The sequence below is a fragment of the Hemicordylus capensis genome, chromosome 1 (genome assembly GCF_027244095.1).
Source record: "Hemicordylus capensis ecotype Gifberg chromosome 1, rHemCap1.1.pri, whole genome shotgun sequence".
Classification (NCBI taxonomy): Eukaryota; Metazoa; Chordata; class Lepidosauria; order Squamata; family Cordylidae; genus Hemicordylus; species Hemicordylus capensis.
Window position 1 is genome coordinate 415169123 of NC_069657.1, and position 26343 is coordinate 415195465.

The following is a 26343-nucleotide window of genomic DNA, read 5'->3' on the forward strand; positions in this document are numbered from 1 at the left end:
CCTATCCTCCATGAATTTATCTAATCCCCTTTTAAAACCGGCGAGATTGGTGGCCATCACCACATCTGGTGGCAGCACATTCCATAGTTTAACTACCAGTTGAGGTAATTATGACCAAACCGGGGCAAGGGGAGAGAGCTGGAAGGCGGGCAAGAACACAGCTGCTCCTTTCCATACAATCAGAGCCACCGTTGGATTTTAACACCTGCATGGTTTCACCACACGAATACCACAGCAGTGTTCCTTGGGGCTGCATTCAGGAGCTGGGAGTCCTTCAGTATCTCACAATGCACCACACAGGCAGCGGAGAGGCAGCCCTCAGCAACGTAGCAGCGTGCCTCTCCTTGGGACCCAGATTCCTCTGGACTCACTTGTAAATATGGCCACTGGCTCCGGGGAGCTACAGAAGCAGCTCTGATCACCCAGATGATCAAAAGCTGAGGTAGGACAGCAGGAGTTTCTGTCCTACCTCGGTTAAAGCCTGGGTAAAAAAGCTAGGCTACATAATTAGGCAGGTGCTGGGAAGGAGAGGTTTCTGTGGCTCCAGACAAGCTTTTGTAACTGGCTTAACCCTCTGCTACCCACTAAAGACTACTCATCAGAATGACCTTGTTGTGTAAATAAATACTTCCTTTTGTCTGTCCAGAATCTCCCACCATTTAGTTTCAATAAATGATCTCAGGTTTTAATATTATGATATATATATAGAAAAACTTCTCTTTGTCCCCTTTATCTATGCTATGCAGAATTTTATAGACCTCTGTCATGTACCCAACTCTACCAAGGTACCCATATTCTTTCTAAACTAAAAAGGTCCAAACACTGTAGTCTTTCCTCGTGGGGAGTTGCTCCAACCCCCTGATCATTTTGGTTGCAGATGCACAACTGTGGCACACCACATTTATTTCCATGGGGAATTTTGTGCAAGCTCCATTTTTAGTGCAACTAAGCTAACTTCTTGTTTGCTCATTCCGCAAGTAGTTTGGATGGTCAACCAAACTCTGGATGTCAACCAATGGGCCTAAGCATATTTAATATGCAACTGTATTGTGACCAGAGTCAGAAATGGTTGTGCTACCAATACACATTACCTGAGGTTTTTGCCTTCCAATTGGAGGAAGAGGTGGCTCTGATCGAAAACTAAAGGAATCTGAGTCCCAGTAGAAATCCATAGCACCCTTCTGGCTTTGTTGTGGTCTGTGTTTCAAAGGCTTAGCTTTCCTTAACTGCAATTCCATTGGATGAGGTGATTTTCTGTATGGTGAGTTGTATACACCTGCAATCTAAAGACAAATTGATTGACTGATTGATTGCATTTTTAGGCTGCTCTTTATCTTATGAACATTAAAATATCAGAACAGCAATATTAAAAAACTAACACAGAGAAAAAATAAGTTACAGCTAAAACAGACACAGGAGCAAATCAAACAATATCTGTAACAGTGGCAGGTGTAACCAGGTCTTGTTTTCAGCTGGGGTCTCTTGTCAAATCTCCCCAAAAGTTAACACCCACTCCCCACACCATCTGCCACAGCCCTGTTCTCACAAGAACATAAGAACAGCCCTGCTCCATTGTAGCAAAGCCCCTCGGGGTGGCAGCATACCTCCCTGCGGCCCCGTTGCCCCCGTCGGCTGGAAGTGGCTGAAAGTATCGGGCGCACGTGCTCCTGTTGCATTCACGCACGTGCATGGGAGACAGGCACGCATGCGATGGGTGCATGCCACTCAGTACGTCTGGCCACTTCTGGCCGATGAGGGCAATGAGGCGGCAGGGAGGTATGCTGCCGCCCCAAGGGGCTTTGCTACAACGGAGTGCCAGCAGGGGAAATGAGGAGGGAAGGGTAAGGGCACCCTTCCCCGCCCTTAAGGGACCACTCCCGCTGCTGGAACGGCCCGGTGGCCGAAACATTTTGGAGGCCTCTATAATGGTCTCCAAAACATTTCAGGCTCAAGCCTAGTGCTGTGCTGGGGATGGATAGGGCCAGTTGCTCTCCCCCGCTAAATAAAGAGAATCACCACTTTTAAAAAGTGCCTCTGCTCAGTTAACAGGGGATTTCAATTTTGCTTTCACCATCTTCTTAATACTAAGAATCCCTGGATAAGAGAAATGAGAGGAAACATTAGCATTTATCTGAAGCAAATGAAAGGGCAGAGTAAATGTTTATATTGTTGCCTCTACTGCTGCATTTTGGCATCTAGGAAAACTCAGAACCAGAGTCAGGCTCCTCATAATGTATTAATCTCTTGGGAGTGAGAGGACAGAGTGCTCCCCAATTAGCTCTAATGCATCTTTCATTACTAAATCCCACAGGAAAATTCCAGGTCTTAATGTCAAAAAGTTAAGTAAGGCTTTTATATTGTAAGGCAAGAACATAAGAACTCTTTAGCTTTTTTGTAGGGTAGGCACTCAAAACATTTAATAAATTTGGCTGCCCTTTTCTGCACTTTCAGCTCTACAATTACTTCTCTTGAAATGGTAGCGGAACATCAGAATTACAACCAGTATTCCAAATGTGGCCATGCGATGGATGCATAAAAAGGAATTGTTATAATAATAGCTTTATTTTTAGTACAAATATCTTCCCCTGTCTACTTATTTGCTGACACTCTCCAATAACTCCAAAGTCAGGAATTCCCTTGGCAATAGCCATGCTGATTGTTCTGCAACAAGACTTGCCCTTCTATACTTAATACTAGTAGGAGAGACCCGGGCAAATTACATTGATAGGCAAGTTCAAGAAATGAAATATAAGTAATAGGGTTTGAAAAAAAATATTAATGTGCTTGCAAAAGGTAAGTCAGAGAACAGTTTGAAATGTGTAGGATTTCAATTTCAAGCATTATTCATTTTATTGAATGAGGATCAAAAACGATTGATAACTACGGACAAAATAAATATCTCATATTCACTCCTATTCTGCAGTGTCTGGTAATCCTAGTTACCAATTATAAAAATCACAATGCACCATTAGACGAGCATGGCTGCTACACATGTTGCCTGCGCCATATGTATTTTTTTTAAAGGTGGAATGGTGGAATGAAATGGTGGGAGTCTTTGGAAGCACTGGTGCTACAGCAGTATTTTTCCCATCTACCCACTGCATCATTAGTCAGGATGTCAGTCAGTGTGACCTTCATATGGCAGAAAATGCACATTTTAATTGTGATCCTCCCACTAATTATATATTTATGCAATCCTTGTGCCCGTTTTTTGAAAAACTAAAGAGTGCTTTTCAACCTCCTTTCTAAACACTACAACAGATTACCAATAACAATATTCAATCACATCTAGGCCATGGGGAGCATGACACATTTCCTATGTATCCAATCCATGTTCCTCAGAAGCGCTTCTCACAAGGGCCTCTGTCAAAGCTGGCTTTCTGGGACTTCATTTTCAGGAACAATTTTCTGAAGTGACAAACACTATAGGGAAATCTGTGCTAACCGTTAAAAAATCTACAACTGAGTTATTTGCAGTACTGTCATGCTAACTTCCAACTCAATAAGACCAAAGAAACCTCTGGGGGAGACTCTGCTAATAGCTTCTTACTGACCTCTTTGCAGCACGCCCTTCTGCTGAATAGTGGCCCAGTGGTGAATATGGCAAATGAGGTGTGAAAGCTCTGTTGGCTTTTTTTTTTTTTTTTAAGGCTAGGATTCTGACTCACTGGAAAAAGAAAAAAATGAGCTACACAAACTCAGTCTACTCTTTTGCCCTAGAATTCTCTCCTCATCAGGCCTTCCACCAGGGAAACCCGTGCGTGACCCAGAAGTGTTATTAATTTTGCCATACCCTGAGCATATGAACAAATGTACCATTTGTTACTCAGCCATCCCTGGCATTACATTAATATTTGGAATCATTTCAATTTCTAAGAATGCACCATTTTGCTTTCTTCCTATAATTTTTAATCTTTGTAATTGAGAATTGCATGTAGAAGGCAGGGAGAAAGGTTTCACTTGGAGGCATCAAGTTCATGAATCTGATAAATAGCACACACGAGATGTTCAAGTCACACACACACACACACACACACACGTACGTATGAAGAAGGCAACATGTGTAGCAGCTATGTTCTTCTAACGGTGAGTTATGATTTTTATAATTGGTAACTAGGGATTACCAGACACTGCAGAACAGGAGCGAATATGAGATATATAGTTTTATCCATAGTTATCAATTGTTTTTGGAAGAGTCTCACAAGGAGAGTTGTCAGTTCTTGAAACGGAGAATTCTGTTATTTGGCATGTGTGGCGGCCATGTGCATGCCAGCATCATGTAAGGGCAGTTGGGAGCAGTGTTCCTTCTAAGAGGGATTCCCAGAGGTTGTGGACTACAACTCCCAAAATCCCCAAGCAAAAGCCTCTGCAGCTGGGGATTCTGGGAGGTGAAGTCCTCATCATCTGGGAATCCCTCTTAGAGGGAACAGTGGGTGGGAGATGCCTCTCTGGTGCACAATCACAGCTGGAGGAGGTGGGGGGAATGCCACAATTCTGGAACTGGGGGCAAGCAGAGGAACAGGTATGGACCTGCTCTCTTCCATGTTAAAGGGGCTGTGTAAGCTCTCGGTTTTAAAGAGATTGTGCAGTGATTGTGTAGCCAGCTGGATGCTAATGAAAAGTTTACAGCTCTCCCCCCCACAAAAAAGGATGCAAAAACATATGAAGGAATCGTTGAAAGAAGGGGACAAAATGGGACTAACTGAACTAGTACAGTTAATCTCTCAGAATCTATACTTCTCAGTTCTTTTCAAATCTTCTGCTTCTCTTGGGCATGATGCCGTTTTGGAATTATTGATCTAATTACTGAGTGTTAAAAATCTGTCGAGAACAATGACAGTTAAAATATGATAATTATATTCAGCATTTCCACTTTAAAAAAAAGAGAGATACATAAAAATTTATTTGAACCTTCCACCCAGAATATTCTGGTGTAAAAAGTAGTGCATTCAGCTAATTTAAGTGGCAGGATTGTGGATGCAAAATTCAGTTTCTGTAAGTAATTAGGAAATATGACTTTATTTTGCACAAACACTTCAAAATATATAATAGAAAATGATCCTGCAGTTATTACACAGAGATGAGTCTTATGCTGAGTTAAATCATTGGTCCATCTAGCTCAGTATTGTCTACACTGATTGGCAATAGCTCTCCAGGGTCTTAGACGGGGGTCCTTCCCAGCCCTTCTTGGAGATGCCAGGGGTTGAACTTGGGACCTTCTGCATGCAAAATCTGTACTCTACCACTGAGATATGACCCCATCTCCAGGAACTCCCACAAGATTCACGGGTACCTAGGCATGTTATACAGGATAAGCTTACCTCCTATGACACAATCATTTTTAATATATATAAATATATGTAGGGATTCGGTATTTCAACTCAGGCACTCAAACATTTTCATCGCAAAAACCCAGATTGTCAAGGAAGTAGTTGCCACAGAATTTAATTAAGCTGTAGGTAAAACAGTATTCCACATTACTTTCTCTTGTGAGCTCTGAAAGTCTAAAAGTTATTATCTTAGCTGTAACAATCATAAATATAAAAGCCTCTTATAAAAACCATTCATTTCTCAGGAAAAATAACTTCAAGATGAGATGTCTGACTGACTGATGACCAAGCCAGGAATTGAAAGTAAAGTTCTACTCACTAACATAATTCATTTAACTAGGAACAGATGAGTCCTCCTTTTCGAATTATAGGCCTTTTCAGGTGATGGGTGTAATGCACAGTTATTCAGTTAACTAATATGCAGCCCCTGGTATGTTTGAGAAGAAGATGATGATGATTCAGTTGTGAGAAACCCATGTTTTCCTCCAGCTAGTAGGTCTGTTGTGGAGAAATAACATTTTCCCAGCCATAAATCACAATATGTTGTCATTGAGAAACACAAATGGGTCCATTCTCTGTTGGATTTCAGAATTCTGAATGTACCAGGATTGTGCAAATGCCCTAGGTGGCTAGTGGGTATTGGCTAGTGCCAATGCCATTGCAATTGCCAACAAAACACTTCCTCATGGCTGTGTTTGTTTTTAAAACACCTTTTAAAACTCATTTTAATGCACTCATTTAACTGTTGGGTTTTTTTATTTTTTTATTTTAAGAAAAAGAACATTTCTGCAATACCACTTCAGTGGAAGTGTTCATGTAGCGATTTATAATTTCTAAAGCAACAAAAGCAAACCTGGAGGATATTAGCAAAGCTATAGTCATTGCATTCACATCAATATTCCACTATTTTGAACTTTTTACCAACTGTAAAAAATACCCTTTAAGCTTTAGATTCCCCCTCGCTAGTGCTGGACTGCCTAGTTTTTACTTCAAACACAGTTTCATTTTTTAAAAGAGGGGAAAGAGGCATACAAATCTCTATTCCCCTTGCAGCTAACTAACTCCCTTCTCCTCCCCATGTATATTGATTTCATTTGTTTGAAAATTCTACCCCATCATTTGGCAAAAAAGGTCTTCAAAGAAACTTCCAAACAAAACAGAGCAATTTCCATAAAACAACAAACAAAAAACAGTGTATGGATGTTATCAGGTTATTTAGGATGCTTAAATCCAAGCAGATTGTGAAGAGCTCCAGTAGGAACTTTTAGACTGGGTGAACTGGCAAGTAAATGTCAAATGAGATTCAATGCAAATAAAATGCAAAGTGATGCACACTAAAGCAAAGTTCAGTGGGGTCTGAAGTAGCTGTGACTATCCAGGAAAACGATCTCGAGGACGTGATGGACAGCTCGCTGAAACCTCATTTTGGTGTGCAGCAGCAGTAAAAAAAAAAGGCAAATTCACTGTTAGCAATTATAAAGAAAGGGATCAAAAATGGAACTGTCAGCATCATCATATTTGTATATAAATGCATGATGTGACTGAATTTTGAATGCTGGGTACAGTTTTGATCACCCCATTTCAGAAAGTGTTTTGTGCAGAAAAGAACAGTCAAAATGGTCAAGAAGTTGGAGCACTTACCTTACAAGGAAAAGGCTAAAGTTCTTCAGAAAAAAGACAAACTAAGCAGAGACAAGATTGAGGTTCATAATAAAGATTTTTCTCCCTCTCTTGCAATACTAGAACTCAGGGTCACCCAGTGAAATGGATTGGCTCAAGATTCAGGTCAGACACAAGGAGGTATGATGGTGATTGCCATTCGTCCAGATAGCTTTTGTAAAAGGGCTAAACAAAATTGGACAGGTCTAACAATGGGTCTTAGCCAGGGTAATGGCTAAATGGAGCTTTGCGGTTCCCAGGCATAGGCCAACCTCTTAACATTGCACATGTGGAGCTCAAAAAAGCACACATACAGCAACTCCTTGCCTACTTCTGAAGCGCATATGCTGAAGTGTGTTGGGGGGGGGTTAAATTTCACTGATCTCCTCTTCCCATAGAAGTGCTCTGTACAATGCACAAATATATCCCTGAGGGTCACAAAGCCCACAGGGACTTATCTGTATGTTACACACCACACTTCTGGGGGAAGAGGAGATTAGAAAAAACCATCCCCCTATGCTATAGGATATGCTTCAGGAGTAGGCAAACAACCGCCACACGTGAAATTTTGGGGGCTCCACCTGTACAATGTTAGTCAAGATGTTAGTCAGTATGATGTTCAGGACATACAGAGTTGTAGCTTTCATGGTTTCTTTGAAGACTTCCTGGAGGCCATCCTGTGTTGGAAACAGGATGCCTCTTTGCCTAATCTAATAGGGCTCTTCTTATGTATTCTAGAGCACTTTCCTTACGAGGTAAGGCGACAACACCTAGGGCTTAGAAAAAAGACAACTGAGGAGTGACATGATAGAGATCTATAAAATTATGCCTGGTGTGGAGAGAATGGAAGAAGAATTTTTTCTCCTTCTCACATTTATTACATTAATATGATAAATAAATAAATAACACAAGAACCAGGGATCATCCCATGAAACTGATTGCCAAGAAATTTAGGACCGACAGAAGGAAGTACTTTTTCACACAATGCATCATTAACCCATGGAATTCTCTGCCACAAAATGTGGCGACAGGCAGCCACCAGCCTAGATGCCTTTAAGAAGGGCTTAGATAAGTTCATGGAGAACAATTCATAAATTCATGGTGGCTTATAGTCTGAGGGCTATAGGCCACCTCCAGCCTCAGAGGCACAATGCCTCTAAATACCAGTTGCAGGGGAGCAACAGCAGGAGAAAGGGCATACCCTCACCACTTGCCTGTAGGCTTCCCAGAGGAATTTGGTGGGCCACTGTGTGAAACAGCATGCTGGAGGAGATAGGCCTTGGGCCTGATCCAGCAGGGCTGTTCTTAGGTATGTTCTTCTTTATTCTTAGTAAGAATAAAAAACAAAACAATCCAGATACATATAACAATAATAAACTATTATCCTAACACATAATCCCCAAAACAGCAGTAACAAGATCCATTCAGTAAAAAAAGAGCAGTTCGATTAACAATTCTCAAATGCCTGGCAGAAAAGAAATCTTTTTATTATTTTTCTAAATGCTTCAACAGACTGGAGCTGGTGGGCCTCTGTGTAAATGAAAATAAAAATAAGAAGAGCCTTGCTGGATCAGGTCCATCTAGTTCACCACCTTGTTTCCCACAATGACCCACCAGATTTCTCTGGGAAGTCCACAAGCAGGAGAGGAAGGCATGCTCCCTCTCCTGCTGCTGCTTCCATGCAATTGGTATTCAGAGACACCTTGCCAGGCTGCACCTAGGTAATTTTGAAGCCTGGACCGAAAGCTCTTTGGAGCCCCTGCCCCCCCCCCCGCCAAACAGTATTTTTAACACAACCAAACCACCCTGCACAGACTGAAAAGGATTTGGGGGGCCCCAGGGTGCGTGGAATCCCTGGACTTCAGCCTGGAAGTCCACGGGTAAGAGCGCTCTGAGGCTGCCTCTAAACCTAGAGCTAGCCTAAAGCTGAGAGGATATTCCCTGCTGGGAGGATATTCTAAGGAGGTGGTGCATTTAGTGGACACAAGTCTGGCCTCCAGGTATAAAGAAATGCTTCCCCCAATGATCGTAGCATGCTAATATGTTGATATGGGAGAAAGCATTCCTTGAGCTGCCCTGGGGTCCTGGCCAATCAGGACTTTAAAAGTCAGTATGAATACTGTGAGGTGAGCCTGAAAATGAACTGGTAAGCAGTAGAGATCCTTGGGTACTGGTGCAGTATGCTTGCCACTAGATGTGCAACTGAATTCTGTAACTGCTACATTTTCTGAACTCTGTTCAAGGGTAGCCCTGCATAGAACACATTGCAGCAATCAAGCCAAGACTTTACCAAGGGACATAGGACAATGGTTACACCTTTGTCATCCAGAAGATGGCACTCCTGGTGTGCCTGCTGAAGTTGGCAAAAAGCACTTCAGGACATAACTACAACCTAAACCTAATCTATGAAGAATACAGCATCCAGGAGCAGCCCCCAAAAGTCAACCTGATCCCAAAGATGGAATGTGACCCAATCCAGAGCAGTAAATTAGCTACTGTTCTATGACAATAGGTTATTGCACTACTAGCAAGGTAAAGTCCTATGTGTGTGTGTGTGTTTGTGTGTGTATGTGCGTGTATGTGCATATGTAATATGTCCTAATTTGTAAAAAAAAAAGAAGTTGTGAAGAAAAGGAGAACAGATCTTTCTAAAATCATAAAAGTATAAGCACGAAGGAGAGGTGTGAATGAAATATTTGCTAGAAATGGAATTGCTGAATCCACACTGACCAGTGCACTTCATCATAATTATCAGGACATACTACTGCCAGGGGATTTATAAAAATCCCACTCAGCAAATAATTGCCCTGCTGTTAGGAGATAGTCAGAGTGTTAACACACTGTCACAGTCCAGCGTTTAGTAAGATATTCAACATTCAATTACTCTTGCTGAGAACTGAGAAGAAACATGATAGTTTTTCAACTACTGCAGTTATGCTTCCACACAAGAATTCCAGTGAACAATCTGGCTAATCCCTAGACAGAAAGGGAACTTGTGGGGTTTCTTTCCCTTCAAGAGGTAAAAGAACGACTTGGAAACCTAAACATTACAAAAGGGGAGAAAAACATATTTTGGAAATAGTGGCAGAACATTTTATAATTTTAACAAGTTGTTCAGGTAAGAACTAATCTGCCTATTTTTCTTTTACTATAATCTTAATTGATAATTACCATCCTCACAAGTTAGCCCACTTTAGCCTCAGCCATTCACACATCTACCATCCTGAATGAGGGTGGATGGCATCATTACAAATTACGGCCTTGAGCTGTCCCTATGCGTCCCTACACCTGTAGGAAATTTGGTTCAGATTGGTTAGGCAGTTCACAAGGTAGCCCACTTGGGACTCAAATGTTCATTTGCCATCTTGAATTGGGGTGGATGACATAATCACAAACTATGCCATGGAGGTGTCCCTATGTGCCACTCACAACAACTGTACCAAATTTGGTTCATATCCAGAAGTTAGCCCACTTGCACCTGGAACATTCATGCATCCGCCATCTTTAATCAGGGTGGATGACATCATCACAAACTATGCCCTGAGGCATCCCTGTGTGTCCCTACAACTGTTCCAAAATTGGTTGAAATCAGTGAGGTGGTTCACAAGTTAGCCCACTTGTGCCTCAAATGTTCCCATGTCTGCCATCTTGAATTGGGGTGGATGACCTCATTACAAACAGTGCCTTTGAGGCATCCCTATGTGTCCCTACAGCCGTAGTAAATTTGGTTCAAACCAGTCAGGCGCAGCATTCCCTCTAACAGGGAATTCCAGATGTGGCTGACTACAATTCCCAGCATCCCCAGCTATGATGGCCTTTGTCTAGGAATTATGGGAGTTGTAGTCTACAACATCTGGAATTCGCTGTTAGAGGGAACACTAGTCAGGTTTACAAGTTAGCCCACTTGTGCCTCAAATGTTGATGTGTCCACCATCTTGAATCAGGGTGGATGACATCATCATAAACTACGCCATTGAGGTGTCCCTACAACAGTTGGTTAATATTGGTCCAGGCACTGCAAAGTTGATAGGAGGACACACACACACACACACACACACACACACACACACGATACAAACACAGAATGCCGGGTATTAAAGGAATGTAGGCTAAAAACAATCCTCTAAAAGACAATGGTATATTCCTGGAGTGACCAACATGAGGCTTTCCAGCTGTTGTTGGACTACAGTTCCCATCATCCCAGCTGGACAGTCCCAGGTTGGCCACCCTGGTATATTCAAATGAAATTAATAGAACAGAAGATGAATCTGTTTAATGTAGATTCTAGTGGCCAAAGAATAATTCATTCCGTTATGGCAAAGTTCATAAGGTATTTGTGAGGAATTAAACGAGGGGATTGCAAGCCATTTTATAGGGTCTCATCTTTTGTTATAAATAATATCAATTTCTTGTAATTGCTGTCAGAGCTTGTTACAGATTTTAGAATAGAGAACTACAGAACCAAAGATCTTTATATTATAATAGATTAATTAGCTTTAGAGGATTTTTTTGGTAATTCACGATAGAATTTCTAACATTCAGAGTTGAGAAAAACAACAAAACAGAGCCTTCTGCTAGATTCCAACTCTGCTGGAATGTAACTAAATGGCAACATTCTGAATTGCTTCAAACATTGCAGCTTCAGGCTACAATGGTGACATGCGGTGGGGGGGACTTAGTGGGGCACAGAAGTGGCAAAGGGTATTTATGGATGAGTAGACTATGTCCCACATATTAGATTTCTGAAAAAGAAATGCGGACAGGTTGAGGGCCAAACTGAGGGGATGCTAGCCCTCTCTTGCCCCCATTCTGGAGTCGGCCACATCCTGGGTGGCTCCTGCTAGCTGCAAGACAGGCTGCCCGCCACGTAAGATTCCTATATTCATACACTTGGAAGTGAGTCTCAATAGTTTCAGTAGAACACACATGTTCAAGTAAGATTAGAATTATGAGGCATCTGTCAGCAATCTGGCCACCCGGAAGTGAAGTCCAGGAAGATAGTTCACAAAACAAACTAGGTTGCAGAAGCGGAACATGGCTCAGAAGTTTCTCTCTCTGGCGCAGGCTGAAAGCTGTCGACACGAGGGATGACATACGTTGTCTTCCAGCCAGGGCCAGACTGGGGGCACTGAGAGGGCAGGGGAATTTATGTGAGGAGGGCGCCAGGTTTATTATGTATTTATTTGATTTTTATACCGCCCTTCCGAAATAGCTCAGGGCAGTTTACAATTTTTTGAGCAGAATGAGTGGGTTTCACCATACTTTTGTGGTTTCATTTAATAATTATTTTTTTCTGTTAACTTTTGATGTCTGACCCCTGTTTTCTGTTACTTATAGGTTACTATAAATATTTCAAATGAAGTATCACTTGTAACCATTAAGAAGCACAATTTCCAGTTCCTGCAAGTTTGTTAGAAAATGAAGTGGATGGCATCTTAATAGCACTACAATAGCACTGTTTTAAGTTCTCTCTCCCCACCAATTTCCACAAGATGCCTGCCCTCTCACCCCTCAGCCCCATACACCTACCCAAGAGAGGAAAATTATTTTCAGTTCCAAACAATATATATAGCGTCATAGAATTTCAAAGCATTTAAGGATATCATTGCAGAGAAATGGAGGTGAAGAGAAATGACAGTGGGGGGCGGGGAGAAAATAAATAACTGGTGGAAGGGAGTGGATAAATGTGTGAGACAAGAGTAGCCGGGCTGCAGGAGCCAGCCTGTAGTGTTTGGGCTTTTTGTGGGGAAGGGGGAGAAGAGGAGAGCCTCATGGTGCCCCAACCAGACCAACCAGCTCTGGCTCCTTCCCTCTCCAAGTAGGGACTCCCCACCAGCCTTGCTCCTTCCCCATCCAGCCTTCTGAGGCAGGAGTCCGAAATGTGTGTCTATGCACTACAGAAAGAAAAGACACCATTTTGATTTCAAATAGGACAGCAGAATGTCATATATAGAGTAACCCCAATTTTGTAGAATTTAAAGACAACCAATCATTTCATAAGAACATAAGAACAGCCCTGCTGGATCAGGCCCCAAATGGTCCATCTAGTCCAGCATCCTGTTTCGCACAGTGGCCCACCAGATGCCACTGGAAGCCACAGGCAGGAGCTGAGGGCGTGCCCTCTCTCCTGCTGTTACTCCCCTGCAACTGGTACTCAGAGGCAAAGGAGTTTCATGGGCAAAGGGGTTTTAAAAATGAGTTTCTTGTGAACTGATTTGCAAAGCCTTGTTTTGAAGCAAGTGTACAAAAATAGACTTTTGGTGGGGGAGCCTGCTACTAGCACAAACCAAAATAAAATAAAAATGTTTAAAAGGGGAAACATGTTGAGAGAGCCATTTTTTCATCTTTTGCTATTTAAGCCATTTTGAGAACTCTGTAGCTTAAAAAAGCTGCCTATCAATATTTTTAATAAGGGTGGTGGCGGGGAGAAAGAAACCCCCACACAGAGACTAGATTAGAGATAGGGGCAGGAACAAAAACAACAGATCCATTTATTTTTTATTATTATTATTATTATTATTATTATTATTATTATTATTATACTTGTTAGAGTATTGCTCCTCCCCCCCGCCACACCATTCTTTTCAAAGCTCTTAATACTTTTGCTTGACTAATTTCCTCACAAGAAAGTATACTGTAGGGATGAGGATTTTTCTTAAAAGTTAGCACTCAAACAGTTAAGCTTAAAACACACACACACACACACACACACACACACACACACGGACTTCTCTAGCCTGTACAAAACACACACGGTTCCTGCGGGGTGGGGGGGAAGAGCCAACACGGTAGCTTGACTAAGGAGAACAAATCACACACAAAACAATCAGCAAATAGTTGGGTTTTGTTTTTTTTACCAAATGTGTTGCTTGCGTTTCCTTCTTGAAAGAGACCAAGCAGCTTGGCGGGCTCTGTAATTACAAATATGGGGCAGGGAGGAGCACAAGACAGACTCCAGAAGAACCAATCGGGCTGGGAGAAATGTTAACCCTTGCATTACGCCCGATCTCTGTCAAACTCTACATTCATTCAAAGGGAGTGCAAATGCACTTTTGCACCCTCCCTAGCAGAATGCAGAGCAGACCACGGCATTAGCATCAGAGAGGGAAGGGAAGCCGCCTGATTGAAGCAGCAGCCTGTCTGGCTGCAGAGATTCCCTGCAAGAGATTCCCTGAAGAGAGAGGCAAGCTGGGAGGGAGCTCAGGAAGAGGGAGGAGGGCGCAAATCCGGAGGCAGCAGGGCGCAAAGGCGAGGGGCACACTGGGCATCCGGCTTACTGCCCGGCAGGCCAGTCCTAGCCTGCTTCCAGCAGCTAACTGAAAACTGTCAACGTGCTTTATAGTCCAAGCTGATAACTCTCAGCTGGCAAGGATTCAAGGCTTATCAGCCTTCTGCAAGAGGCGCTTACTTCTCCTGATGGCTTCCAGATGTGCCCGCTGCCTTGTGACACACCTCTGCTGTGGAGTCAGTGGGGGTTGCCTACAGAGCTCATCCTCAGGTTCGTCCGTCGCTGTCTCTGCTGCCTCAGACTGCTGTGCCTGCTCTGAAACATCAGCTGGACCTGCCTCAGCCGTCTCTTGGGAACCGACAGCCGGGCTCTGCCCCTCAGGCACCCCTGCATCGGCTGAGGGGCTGTCAGCTTCCCCTTCCTCCTCGCTATCAGAGCGCGAGGGCATGACAGCATCAACAACCTCAAATTCATGGAGTAGAGTTAAATTGCATTGGGACACAAATGGGAAAATGGATTCTTTATGTTCAACCTTTAATTTTGTATGAACCATTTTCTCGAATTTAATATTCTAAGGAATGTAATGCTTAAGAAAAAACTTGCAATGCTCTACATTGCAACTGGGCAAAGAGGCACCTTTTACCGTGGTGATTCTCTTTATTTAGCAGGGGGAGAGTAATTGGCCCTATCCACCCCCAGCACAGTACTTCCAGTGACTGTTGCTGGTGTTTGTCTTATGTTTCTTTTTAGAATGTGAGCCCTTTGGGGACAGGGAGCCATCTTATTTGTTTGTTATTTCTCTTTGTAAACCGCCCTGAGCCATTACTGGAAGGGCGGTATAGAAATTGAATAAATAATAATAATAATAATAATAATAATAATAATAATAATAATAATAATATTGATTTGGGAGCAAGTCTAAATCAGTAGCTTGTTTTATTCATTCAAGGCTGCAATCCTATACACACCTACCTGAGAGTAAGCGTTACTGGACACAGTGAGGGACTATTCCTGAGTAGGCATACATACAATTGTGCTCTCAGATGTAAATATTTGGCCTATGTGTTAACAAAACATTCTTTCTACATTAGACTGTGAAATTTGGTTCCTTCATATCATGCCATTATATTGAGAGATTGTTTAGTTTCACTGTTGCTCTGCTATAGTTATTTAGGAATCAATTAAATTTTGATAACACTTTCTGTATTCCTTTCCTTTAAATTAGCTTAGGGTTGTGTTTTTTTTTAAAGCTGAAGTGTCTTCTGAGAGGATTCTTCATTATTTCCCATTAATTTCTTATTATTTAAAAATAGACAACTGTAGCAAGTCTCTGAACTGGCATATTAATTTGATTTACTCCACATTTGGAATCTAGCTAATAACACTCATATCCAAAAAGAGAGACCCATACACACATACTAGTGAGGCACATTAACATCTAGGGCCCCACTGAACATGGTAAACGTGTTGATGAATATGTCCAAATCAGGATGCACAAGTAACCATTTTTTCTCAACTACTCCGGAGAATTTTCCCCAACTTATTTATTCTGAGGAAAACTACTGTATTTTTCAGGTTTGTTACTATCTTGGAACTGGCAATATTTTAACGTTTTCTTTGTACCACCAAGCTGTATTTCAAGGACAATGCCATTATTATTTTTATTGAGTTGTGTAAAAAGCGGAAAACAGTGTAGGCACATCATCTTTGTCTCCAGATTCTAGAAAGCTGTAGCAGCCCATACAGTTACAATGGACTATTTAGCTCTTTTTGAATCAATAATATAAGCCTGGGGCATTACATGCCAAGCCAAAATAAAACTAAACGTGTGTAAATTAATAGCACAGCAAATATCATAGTGTTTTCAGACCAAATCACCAGACTGCTCATGTGTAAGCAGGCCAAGCTGCAAGTGAAGCTATTTATCACTAGGTCATAGTCAAATAGTTTAATTTTTCTAATCCTAGGACTAATGTTAATGCTATTTTTGTTGTTTCAACCAGATTGCTGATGAATCTTAGATAGGCATAGAGAAACAGTATTTTCGGCATTATGATAGAGAAGAGCATTCAAGATTATTTCACAGACTTTATAAAATTCTAAGACATGTCAGTTATATGAGGATGAGAATTCTAGTACCATCTTAAGGAAATAAAATGAAGCTATTAACTTTGGCTAACATCTTAACTAAAGCTGCATGAATGCAGAAAAAAAAAAAGAGCACACAAGCAGTGATAGTATTCCTACTTTCAATCCCCAATTCTTGCTGACATTCCCTTTTCTTGGAAGTGCTCTGAGCAGGATGAAAGTATGTCCCTGAGGGTTGTGCAGCCCTCAGGGACATAATTTCATGCTGCTTCCAAGGGAAGAAAAGATTGGCGAAAATTCTCACCACTACATGAGACCCTTAAACTTCAGAAGCAGAGATGCTATTATGCACACATGACTTTTTTGACTGAATATCAGTCACAGAACAGGTAAACTCAGATAAAACAGTTGCTTTGGAGTTCTTATGAAAGCAATTTTTATTATAACTGGGTAAACCCTTTCAGCATATCTTGCTATGGTTCAGTGAACAAAAAGATATGTTAAGGCTGTAATCCTTAACATACTTACCTTGAGTCAGTCCCATTAAATTCTGTGGAAATAATTTCTGAGTAGGCTGCCTAGAACTGCACTTTAAAGCCATACTCAGTATTTCATATTCATATTTTTTAAAAAATTCCAATGTAGATTTCAACTACAAAAGTAAATAATATTTTAACAGTGGGAAGCCTGCTTCTTACAATTATTACAAATTACAAAAATTAAAAAATGTATTTAATAAACAGTTTTTAAACAGATAAGATTATTACACAAACAACAAAAATTATCCAGTATTTCTGCTCATGATCTATCTTAGAAATATAGTGTGCAGAAATTATTTAAAATGAAAATGAAGCCATTTGGTCTTTTCTGTGCAGACATTATAAACATTAGAGAGGAATTGTATGAGAAAAAGCAGACAAGTATTTTTGTTAATATCTTTTTCCCCATTTGGAAAGTAGATTAAGGGGGGAAATGCCCATTTGAAATGCCTTAGTTTAAAGGATTTCACTCTCAACAGAAATTATATTAACATGATCAGAAATCTCACACTATGTAGATGCATTTCTTGTTGCGATCCAGTTTTGCTCAAGGCAACCAGTAGGTGGAGCAGACAACATAATTTATGATTTGGTAACAAGGCCATAGATTCTACAGCGGTTTTCTTTATAATTATAGGGATCACGAAGAAAGAATTTTCCTCAAACAAAGGAAGGCTCAGATGTGTTAGGTGTTACTTGACTAGTTATTGAAACTACTGATAAACGAAGAACATTGATTAAAAGCTCAATATTTCATAAGGATAAAGTTTCAGAGCTTGTCATTTATTTCTCCAGGCATGATTTTCTAGCAACCTGAGTTTTTAATCAAAATACAACTAGAATTCTATTTTTAACTTCTCTCCACTGCTAAGTTTATACCAGCATTAAGCATCTTGATAAGGTAACATATAGAGATGAAGCAAGCTGGATATTTTAATCTACACCAAAAAATTCAGAAAGTTAACCCTGTTTTGACAGTATTTGCCTTAACTTGCTGCACACCAGATCAAAGTGGGGATGCATTGTAATTCTGCAATGGGATGTGTAAATTTTTTTTTGTTTGGTACTTGAAGTGCCAGTTCTTAAGTTCAGCAAGATCTCAACAAAGATGTTAAATTTCAGACATGGATATGTTTTTTACTATGCATGAATGTGCTTTTTACTTTTTAATGTGCTATGTGTGTTCTGCCAAAGAGATAAGCTAAGTTAAGTGCATGTTGCACCAAGTTTGTGTAGAACGTCTCAAGAAGATCTCTGAAATCATGAAGGTGAGAGAGTTTTCATTTAAAAATAGACCTTTAGCACCCCCATGTTTTGTCCTGCCTGAGGCCAGTTCTGCAAAATCTTTATCATATTTTGAGGTAACAATATCTTCTAATTATAGTTTGAAAACAATGCAAAGTCTCTTTTCCCAGAGAGAATATTTTCAGTGAACTCTTTCTAGAAGCAGATGAATAATTCATTCTCAATAATATTCATTTACTAATTATCCTTTTCTTCTGTTTCTTCACAAACAAACCTTGATTTTACTAAATTTACAATTAAAATAACTAATTTCCACTAATCAGTTCACTTTTCCATAATTAATTGTTATGCAGCTTAAGTAAACAAATCCCTACATTGCTTATTCAAAACTGATGTGACACAAAAGAAAAGGGCTAAATTTTCTGTGGCAAAATCACATGACATTGTATTTGATCCCTGATTGGGAGAATCTCACATCTTAAGCAGAGAACGAGTACGCGGCTAACTGAAAAGCCTAATCATCAATAATGAATATGCGGCAGGACTGAAATAATTGTGCTTGTATTTCTGATATGGATGTTCATATAAACAGACACTTATTACAGGCAAACAAAGGCTTCTTTGCACTGATGATCACAAGCAGGGATTAAAAGGGGGAACACCTGTCATACCAAACAGCTCTTCAGAATTCAAACAAATATTCTGAGAAGTGTAAATAGATCAGTGAGAATACATTCAAGGGGAGTTCCTGTAAGCATGCAATCAAGGTAAATTTGCTGACCTAGGAAGATCTCAGGAAAGTTTCAACAGATATTTCGCACTTTCAATCTATATTTTAAAACATGGCAGAAGAATGTCATTCTGATCAAAGCATTAGCTCAATTAAAACGGAAAAAATGAAACCCCTCCTCGGCTTAATAACTTGTTAGTTCTTGACAAGTGAGACAACACAACAATAAGCCAGTCAAAATGAGTTTTTAAAGTGAGGTTATGCCCTTCGTGTTGTGTTATCACCGTGGCAGATCAAACTGCTGACTTGGACTCTTTCTGCCAGCCACGCTGATGCCGCCTCTATGAAGCTGCTGTCATGCAGCAGTCATGGTACCTGCTCTCGCCTATAGAAATGCACTAAATTGAACTCGAAGTAGTGTCTTTGTGATATCTTTTCAACAAGTCATGTCCCATTCAGCCTGCTAGTTTATCTCTGTCAAGCTAGGGGCCCCAGTGGTTTGCATGAGCTGTCAGGGACAGGTACACCAACCTGCGCAGTGCTAAGGAGGTAATGCATCTTTCGGGCGAGGTAATCCTTTTTCTTTTCTTCCCTTTCGAGAGCTTTTTTCTCCTCTTCTTTCTCCTTCATCTCGGCAAACTCTTCCAGTTCTTTCCTGCATCGAAACAATTTAGCTGATTACAGGGCCAACATAAAAAATGTGTTAATACTTCTCAAACCTGGTCATAGCTCTTCCCCAGCGACTGATATTCTGGCATTGGCCACTGTTGCCTGAAAATCAACATCATCAGGATATACTTAGCACCTTTAGCAACACAGGGCTACTACTGCAACATTTGTTAAAACAAACACTTTAAAATCACATTCTGTCAGTGTGCTACAATGACCAGTCTCTCTGTACGACTGAGATACACCCTGGTTTTAGCTATTTAGCAAGGGAGAGTTTTCAGCATCATAGGTAAAGGGAAGTGGGGGGAAGGATGGAATTTAAACATATCATTATGCCTAGATTATGAAAATAATGTTGCTTTTAAGTTGGATAGATATGATTGATTTTGCATGTCAAGAACATGCAAGAATATTTTAGGTTTGGGTCAGGACTTTTATACAAGGGAATAATGTATGTCTAGAGATGTATATATCAGGTGGTATAAAAATATGATAAATAAATAAATAAGCTGCTCCATGTAATACTGGTACATATGCGAATATATGCATAATAAAAATTTGACACCACCTGAGAACATATGGTTCTGGACAAGCATGTAGTGGTATCCATAAGAACATAATATACACCATGCTGGGGCAGGGGGAGGTGTGGAGAATAGAATTCATTGCAACATGTGGAACTGGCTCAGATATGGTTAAAAAGGAAATAGGAACATTCTTGGAGGGGAGGTCTATTAATGGCTGATGGTCGTGATGGTGAAATGAAACTTCCAGATTGGTCAGTATCCCACAGAATACCATTTTCCAGGCAACAACAGCAGAGAAGGGCTTCAGCCTTCGTTCTGGGTTTCCTGGAAGCATCTGATAGGCTCCTGTGAGGAAACAGGAAGCTTAGACTACATGGACCTTTGGTTGGATACAGCAGATCCTTCTAGGTTAGCATTTTGACAGGAGCCAACTAGAAAGGGAATTAGGAAGGCAATATTCATTATCTATAGTTGTTGAATAAACTTTTGTCCCCTGGTTGAGATATGAGTGCAAGAAGTAGAGGAACTATAGGTTTGTTTCCTCAGTAAGGTCTCTATAGAGAAAACATATGACTGCATATGTCTTAGGAGGAGAGCTTTAGGACAACTTTACATGTCATGATGAACAGCTGGTTCAGCCGAACTGCTGGTTCCCCAAGCATGCGCACAGGCCCGACTTCCAGTGGCAGGAAGGACATGGCAACATTGGGCATGATGTGTGAACCCTCCAATGTTGGCATATTCTACCCTACTAGAGGGGGGGGACATCTGTTCTTCACTTCAAATATTGGTTACAGATGTTCAGTTCTGTAACGCAAGTAGCATAGAATATACTGACATTGGTGGGTTCGTACATCATGCCCAATGTTGCCATATCCTTCCCAACATCGGGGATTGGGTTCACACACACATTCAGCCAAGCCAGTGGTTTGTTGCAATGCATGAAGCTGCCCATAGTGTAGTGGTAGAACTCAAGTAGCAGGGTTGGGAAAGACCTCCTCCTGAGATCTTGCAGGGCTGTTGCCAGCCAGACTAGAAGATACTTGCTAGATGAACTATCTAATCTGGTTTAGTATATGGCAACATTATATGTTTAGATGTAGAAGCTGAACCCATGTTTGCCACATATTTAAAAACCATTATTAAACACAAAACTTGTGAATTTGTCCTGCCCTTTAAAATTTGTTCCTACACATTTTTGTATTACATGATGATTATGGTAACTATTATCACAAATTATTGAAACTTTAATTAAAGAACAGTTCATAGATTAAATGTGATTACATAGCATTATTGATAATATATTACGGCATTTCCTCTACACATACACCCACAGTAGAAGTTAGCTTGATTAACATTTGTTGTTATTGGTATTAAGAAACAGCTAATTCAAATTAACCTTGTGTGTGAAAGACATAAATTTTGTTCAGTGGTGTATGTAGATTTAATAAATGTTAATTAGGTAAGTTCTGACCTTTTTCAGGGCATCTTACATAAAATGCAGCGTTAAAAATAATTCCGTTCCTGTAGGGTAAATATTTATAATACCTCAACATATTCTATATCAATTAAATATCAGTGGATACAGTCTACATGCCATTGAATTTAATAACGAAACTCTCAATGATTTTAATTGCACTGGTTTGTAACAAATATGATATGTAGTGGCTGGGATCCAAAGAGTTCCATGCACCCAGAGGTGTCATATTCCCCCCTGCCTGCACCCCTGGTGCTGCAGCAGACACAAACTCTGCTTCACCTAACTCTCCTGAGTAACCTTTCAGGGGCACAGGGGGGTGCAGCAGAAAGGTAGGGCTGGAAAAGCCCTGGTGCTCATGTGGATCCTCCTGACCAATAGATCCTGGCCTATGGATATGAGTCCATTCATTGGATGAGAGGCTGCTAAACCAAGGTTGTCAATGTGACTTGCAAATCCCACCATTGTTATGTGTCAACATGTACATAATTGCAAAGCAGAAGTCTGGGTGCAGATGTTAACAATAACTAGGTACCAAGCAGCAATGAAGGTCAAGCAGAAAGAGCACTTACAATGAGAAATTCAAGGCAGTCCTCCCAAAAGATGCTATAACTTTACTTCATGGGCTGATCATTCACACAGCTATCCTGAGGTTTCATCTAAGGACAACACTTGCCTTTAAACTTGCCTTCACTCCTATGACCCAGAGGTGCACCTAGGTAATTTTGGAGCCTGGACCTATAGGCCTTTGGAGCCCCACCCCCCTTGCTGGAGGCCCTCCTCCCACTGCAAGTTAAGCATCACCCCTCTATTCTCATACCACATATTTCTTTCCCCACTCCCTCTATGTCTCTAAAGCAGGGATTCTCAACGTTGGGTCCCCAGATGTTATTGGACTTCAACTCCCATAATCCCCAGCCCCAGTGGCCTTTGGTTGGGGATTATGGGAGATGAAGTCCAATAACATCTGGGGACCCAGCGTTGAGAATCCCTGCTCTAAAGCACCCATCACAGGTCATAATCACACTTGGCTGCCTGGCACAGTGCAGGCCAGCAGCAACCACACCACTCAGGACAGACTAAATAGGATTTATTCTGTGGGGTGTGGAGGCCCTGGACTTTGGCCCCAAAGTCCAGGGGTACAAGCACCACTGCTATGACCATGTACACAAAAAGTGATGATATAATGAGTTAAAGGGTTATCAGCTGCGCTAAAGAGATAAGCAGAAGTCCCATGTGACGCATCTGTTGCTGGACTGTACCATTTCATACTACAAATGGGAAGGTGAAGGTTTTCAACATAAAAAATTAGCATGCCATGAAGAAGCTAGGTTAGCTTTCCCCTGTCATACTAGTATGGTATAAACTGTCTTTTGTGGGGGGCATACTATCATTGCACTATGAAATGGTACAACCCAGCAACAGATATGGAGCACCTGGGATTTCTGCTTGGCTCTAAAACCTGATTTCAACACATATTCACCCATATTAGTTGCATATTAGTTGCTGCTTGATATGCAATTTCCTGCAAACTTGTTTTCATGGCATGATATTCAGGGGAAGTGGCTCCCCAACTAGTTGTGCTGATTTCAACAATGCCACTGCAATCCTTTCAGGCACAGAAACTACTTCACACAAATGGCTTGTCACGTAGAGCGACCTACAATGTCTTGGCAGATGGTGACATATGTGACTCAAATAAGATGTTCTCTCAGGGCTGCCCATGTTAAAATGTTGAATCAATGCAAGAGTTGAACTGCATGTGACAAGGTATCAGAGCTAGCAGATGTTTATAGCACTTACATCACAAGTGTGTGTATATCTACTGGAAAATAAATCCCACTGACCTCAACAGAACTTACTTCCAGGTAAGTGGGCAGAGGATTGCAGCCCAAAGAATCTAGCAGATATTAAAGCAGTTCACATGATCAATAATAGGGTAGGAGAAGCCTCCAACCCTAGTTTGGGAACTGTGCATACTCCCGATATTTGATAATCTGTAAGTAGAAATATCTTAAGTCCTCGCAGCCTCTGTTAGAAGCTAAAGCTCACCTAGAACTCTCCAGAATCAGTCCTGACTCCCTGGATATCCCACCAGTTGAAGGGAACTCCTCATCTGATGAGAAGCCACTCCCCTGGGTGGACAATCCTCCACTCAGCAGCCCCATGGAGGATTGTCCCACTCTCACACAAACCAGACAGCCCCAACGAGTCTCAGGGACCTGCTGTTGACCACAGGGAGTTTGTAGGATAGGAACCAGGCCCAGATGCATGCCGCAGACACTCATCCATGCCTCAGTCCCTTTCAGAACCCTGGCCCTGTTCCAGAGGAAGACACTGTGACTTAAAGCCCTCCCACTCCAGGATGTCACGGCTCCACGGCCTCCACCAGGCACTCCGCACTCCTTGAAGGAGGTCCCACCCAGTCTTACAACCCGCAGATGCCAGTGCAATTGTGAAGCTCTGCAGGCGATGAGGAAGAGCACAATTTGGCAGCATGGCATTTGCCGCAAGATGGGTCTCCTCTGGAAGAAGAGTAAGAGCCTGAACTGCTGCCCTGCTTGCTAGCCCCAATTCCTTGTATTCTGTGTTCCTGATCTCTGACTCTCTGCTCTTGCCGAAAGCCACAGCTCTGCTCAAATGTGTCTCCTGCTGTAGTTCCTATACTGTCCCAGGCCGCTGAGATGAAACGGGGGTTACTCTAGGCTTTCCTGGGATCTAACCTCATTAGAGAAATTGCTCTGATCCCAATCTAGGAGCATGCCGTTCCTTTGAGGCAGGGATCCCCAAACTGTGGCCCTCCAGATGTTGCTGAACTACAACTTCCAGTATACCCAGCCACAAAAAAATTGTGTCTAGGGATGCTGGGAGCTGTAGTTCAGCAACATCTGGAGGGCTGCAGTTTGGGGATGCCTGCTTTGAGGGGTTGAGGACTGATCTAAACTACCACCAGTTGAAGACTGATCTAAAGCCATTGACCCAATGTTTCCTCTAGCATAGATTCCTAGATGTTGACTACAACTCCCATAATACCCAACCAAAGGCCATTGCAGCTGGGGATGCTGGGAGTGGTAGTCCACAACATCTGGGAATCTCTGCTAGAGGAAACACTGCACTGACCTGGCTGAGACACAGCTCCAACAACCTTGAACTGTCTGGCTTAGGACTTACAGCCACTGTACAGCCAGAGTCCACACAACCCAGCTCTAGACAACAAGATATTATTCTGAAAACTCAAAAGTAGCATATGACCTTATGAGGCACATGGAGAAGAGTTTTGCAAGTAATCTTCTGGAATCTGTTAAATAAGACTGAAGCCACTTCTAAGTATATGAACTTTATTAAGAAACAAGAGATGCACACAGAATAAGGAATTAGGGGGAAATAGGTTGAAACTGGAAGTAAAGAAAGGCAGAAAGGAATTCAAAAGATACCAAAAAACATTAACTGACTAGCACTGAATTTTACCTTAGGGTCTCAGTAGTCAAGTCCTTGGCTGAGAGAGCATTAATCTCTACAGCTTCTTCACTGGAATACCCATTTGCAGATGGAAAAGGGTAAACACTGGCCAGGCTTTTGTTCTCTAGCTTTAAGGCCATGAGGGAGGGGGTGAGCTGGGCCCAAGTGATGGTGGGTCTAACACCTGTCTGTAGTTCAAAGAGCATTCTAATTTCCTCCCCTCTGGGTGGTGAGATGTAAAGTGGCCCTATCACCTGTGTCAGATAAGATTAAAGAATTGGTGAAGAAAGGGTCTGTTAGATGTTGTGGAGAGCAAGTGGAGTGATGCTCTTGCTTCAAGATGGTAGAGGTCTGCGTTTGTCACACCTGCAACACCTCCAAAGACCTACTCCAGCTATTCCAAGGACTTGGGTTAGCTCCCTTATCCAGTTGAAGCCTGGTGCTTAGCACATGAAAATGAGATTGGAGACTCCTTCCATGATCATGTGCTAAGCAGCAGCTGGGTAGGAGGGCTTTTTCTCCTACCTCATTCAGCAGCAAGGAACAGCTGCTGGGTAGGAGGGAGCCAGCTGCTGCTTAGCACATGATCCCAGATGGCACCTCCTTGTTTCTAACTGACAATCAAATGTTGGGAGGGCACACGACACCCAAACTAAGGCAGGAAGCTTCTCCTATCCTATCTTTGATTGTGCGTCCTATGAAGTCTGAGTAGATTCTCATGATGAAGGACTTTTTGGTATTAGTTTCATTCATTTTTGGGGATCATTTACTGAATAGGTTGTGTGAAAAAGCCAAATGCATGAGGAACTATATGGACACCTCTCTTTGAAAAAGCTCCAGAGAGTCAAGCTGGTAAAAAATGTGGGGCATTGTGTGTTCCAATGCATGCTGGAGCTCTTCAGACAGTTCAAAGGACCATGTAAAATGGATCATTGTAATTCTAAACATTTTCAATACTATAATGGGATACATCTTGTTCAAAAAATGTAATTTGGCTATAATTGTACTACAGATAATACAGGACTCTGTTCCAAAAACTGCAGGCTATGTTCTTTTTTCATTTTTTACCAAAATATTCATCCATGGCACGTAGAAATGTAAGTAAAATGTTAAGTAAATCACACGTTTCTCTTTCAAATGTACAAGGAAAAAGAACAAACCAGAAATAAATTAAAGATAGGAGAAGATGTATTGTTCTGTTTCGATCCCTGGACTTTTTTTTGTTGCCGTTTACTGTTAAAGGCTTCTAATACAATATTTCATACAAGGTTACTTATGAAACATACTGACGTTTAAAAATCACCATGCTATGCTTTTGCAGCAGTGTAATTTTTTCCCAACATAAGATTAAATTGCAAAATAAATGAATTACTTAGAGTGGCATGGCCCCCA

General features: G+C 41.5%; 1 protein-coding gene across 1 annotated transcript in view; it reads right to left on the reverse strand.

The window, feature by feature from the left end:
* SPATA17 (spermatogenesis associated 17) overlaps positions 1-26343 on the reverse strand; it is a 139359-nt gene that overhangs the window by 56305 nt on the left and 56711 nt on the right. The window contains 2 exon segments of the mRNA XM_053309011.1: positions 1092-1283; positions 19351-19474. Coding sequence (XP_053164986.1) covers positions 1092-1283; positions 19351-19474 — 316 coding nt within the window.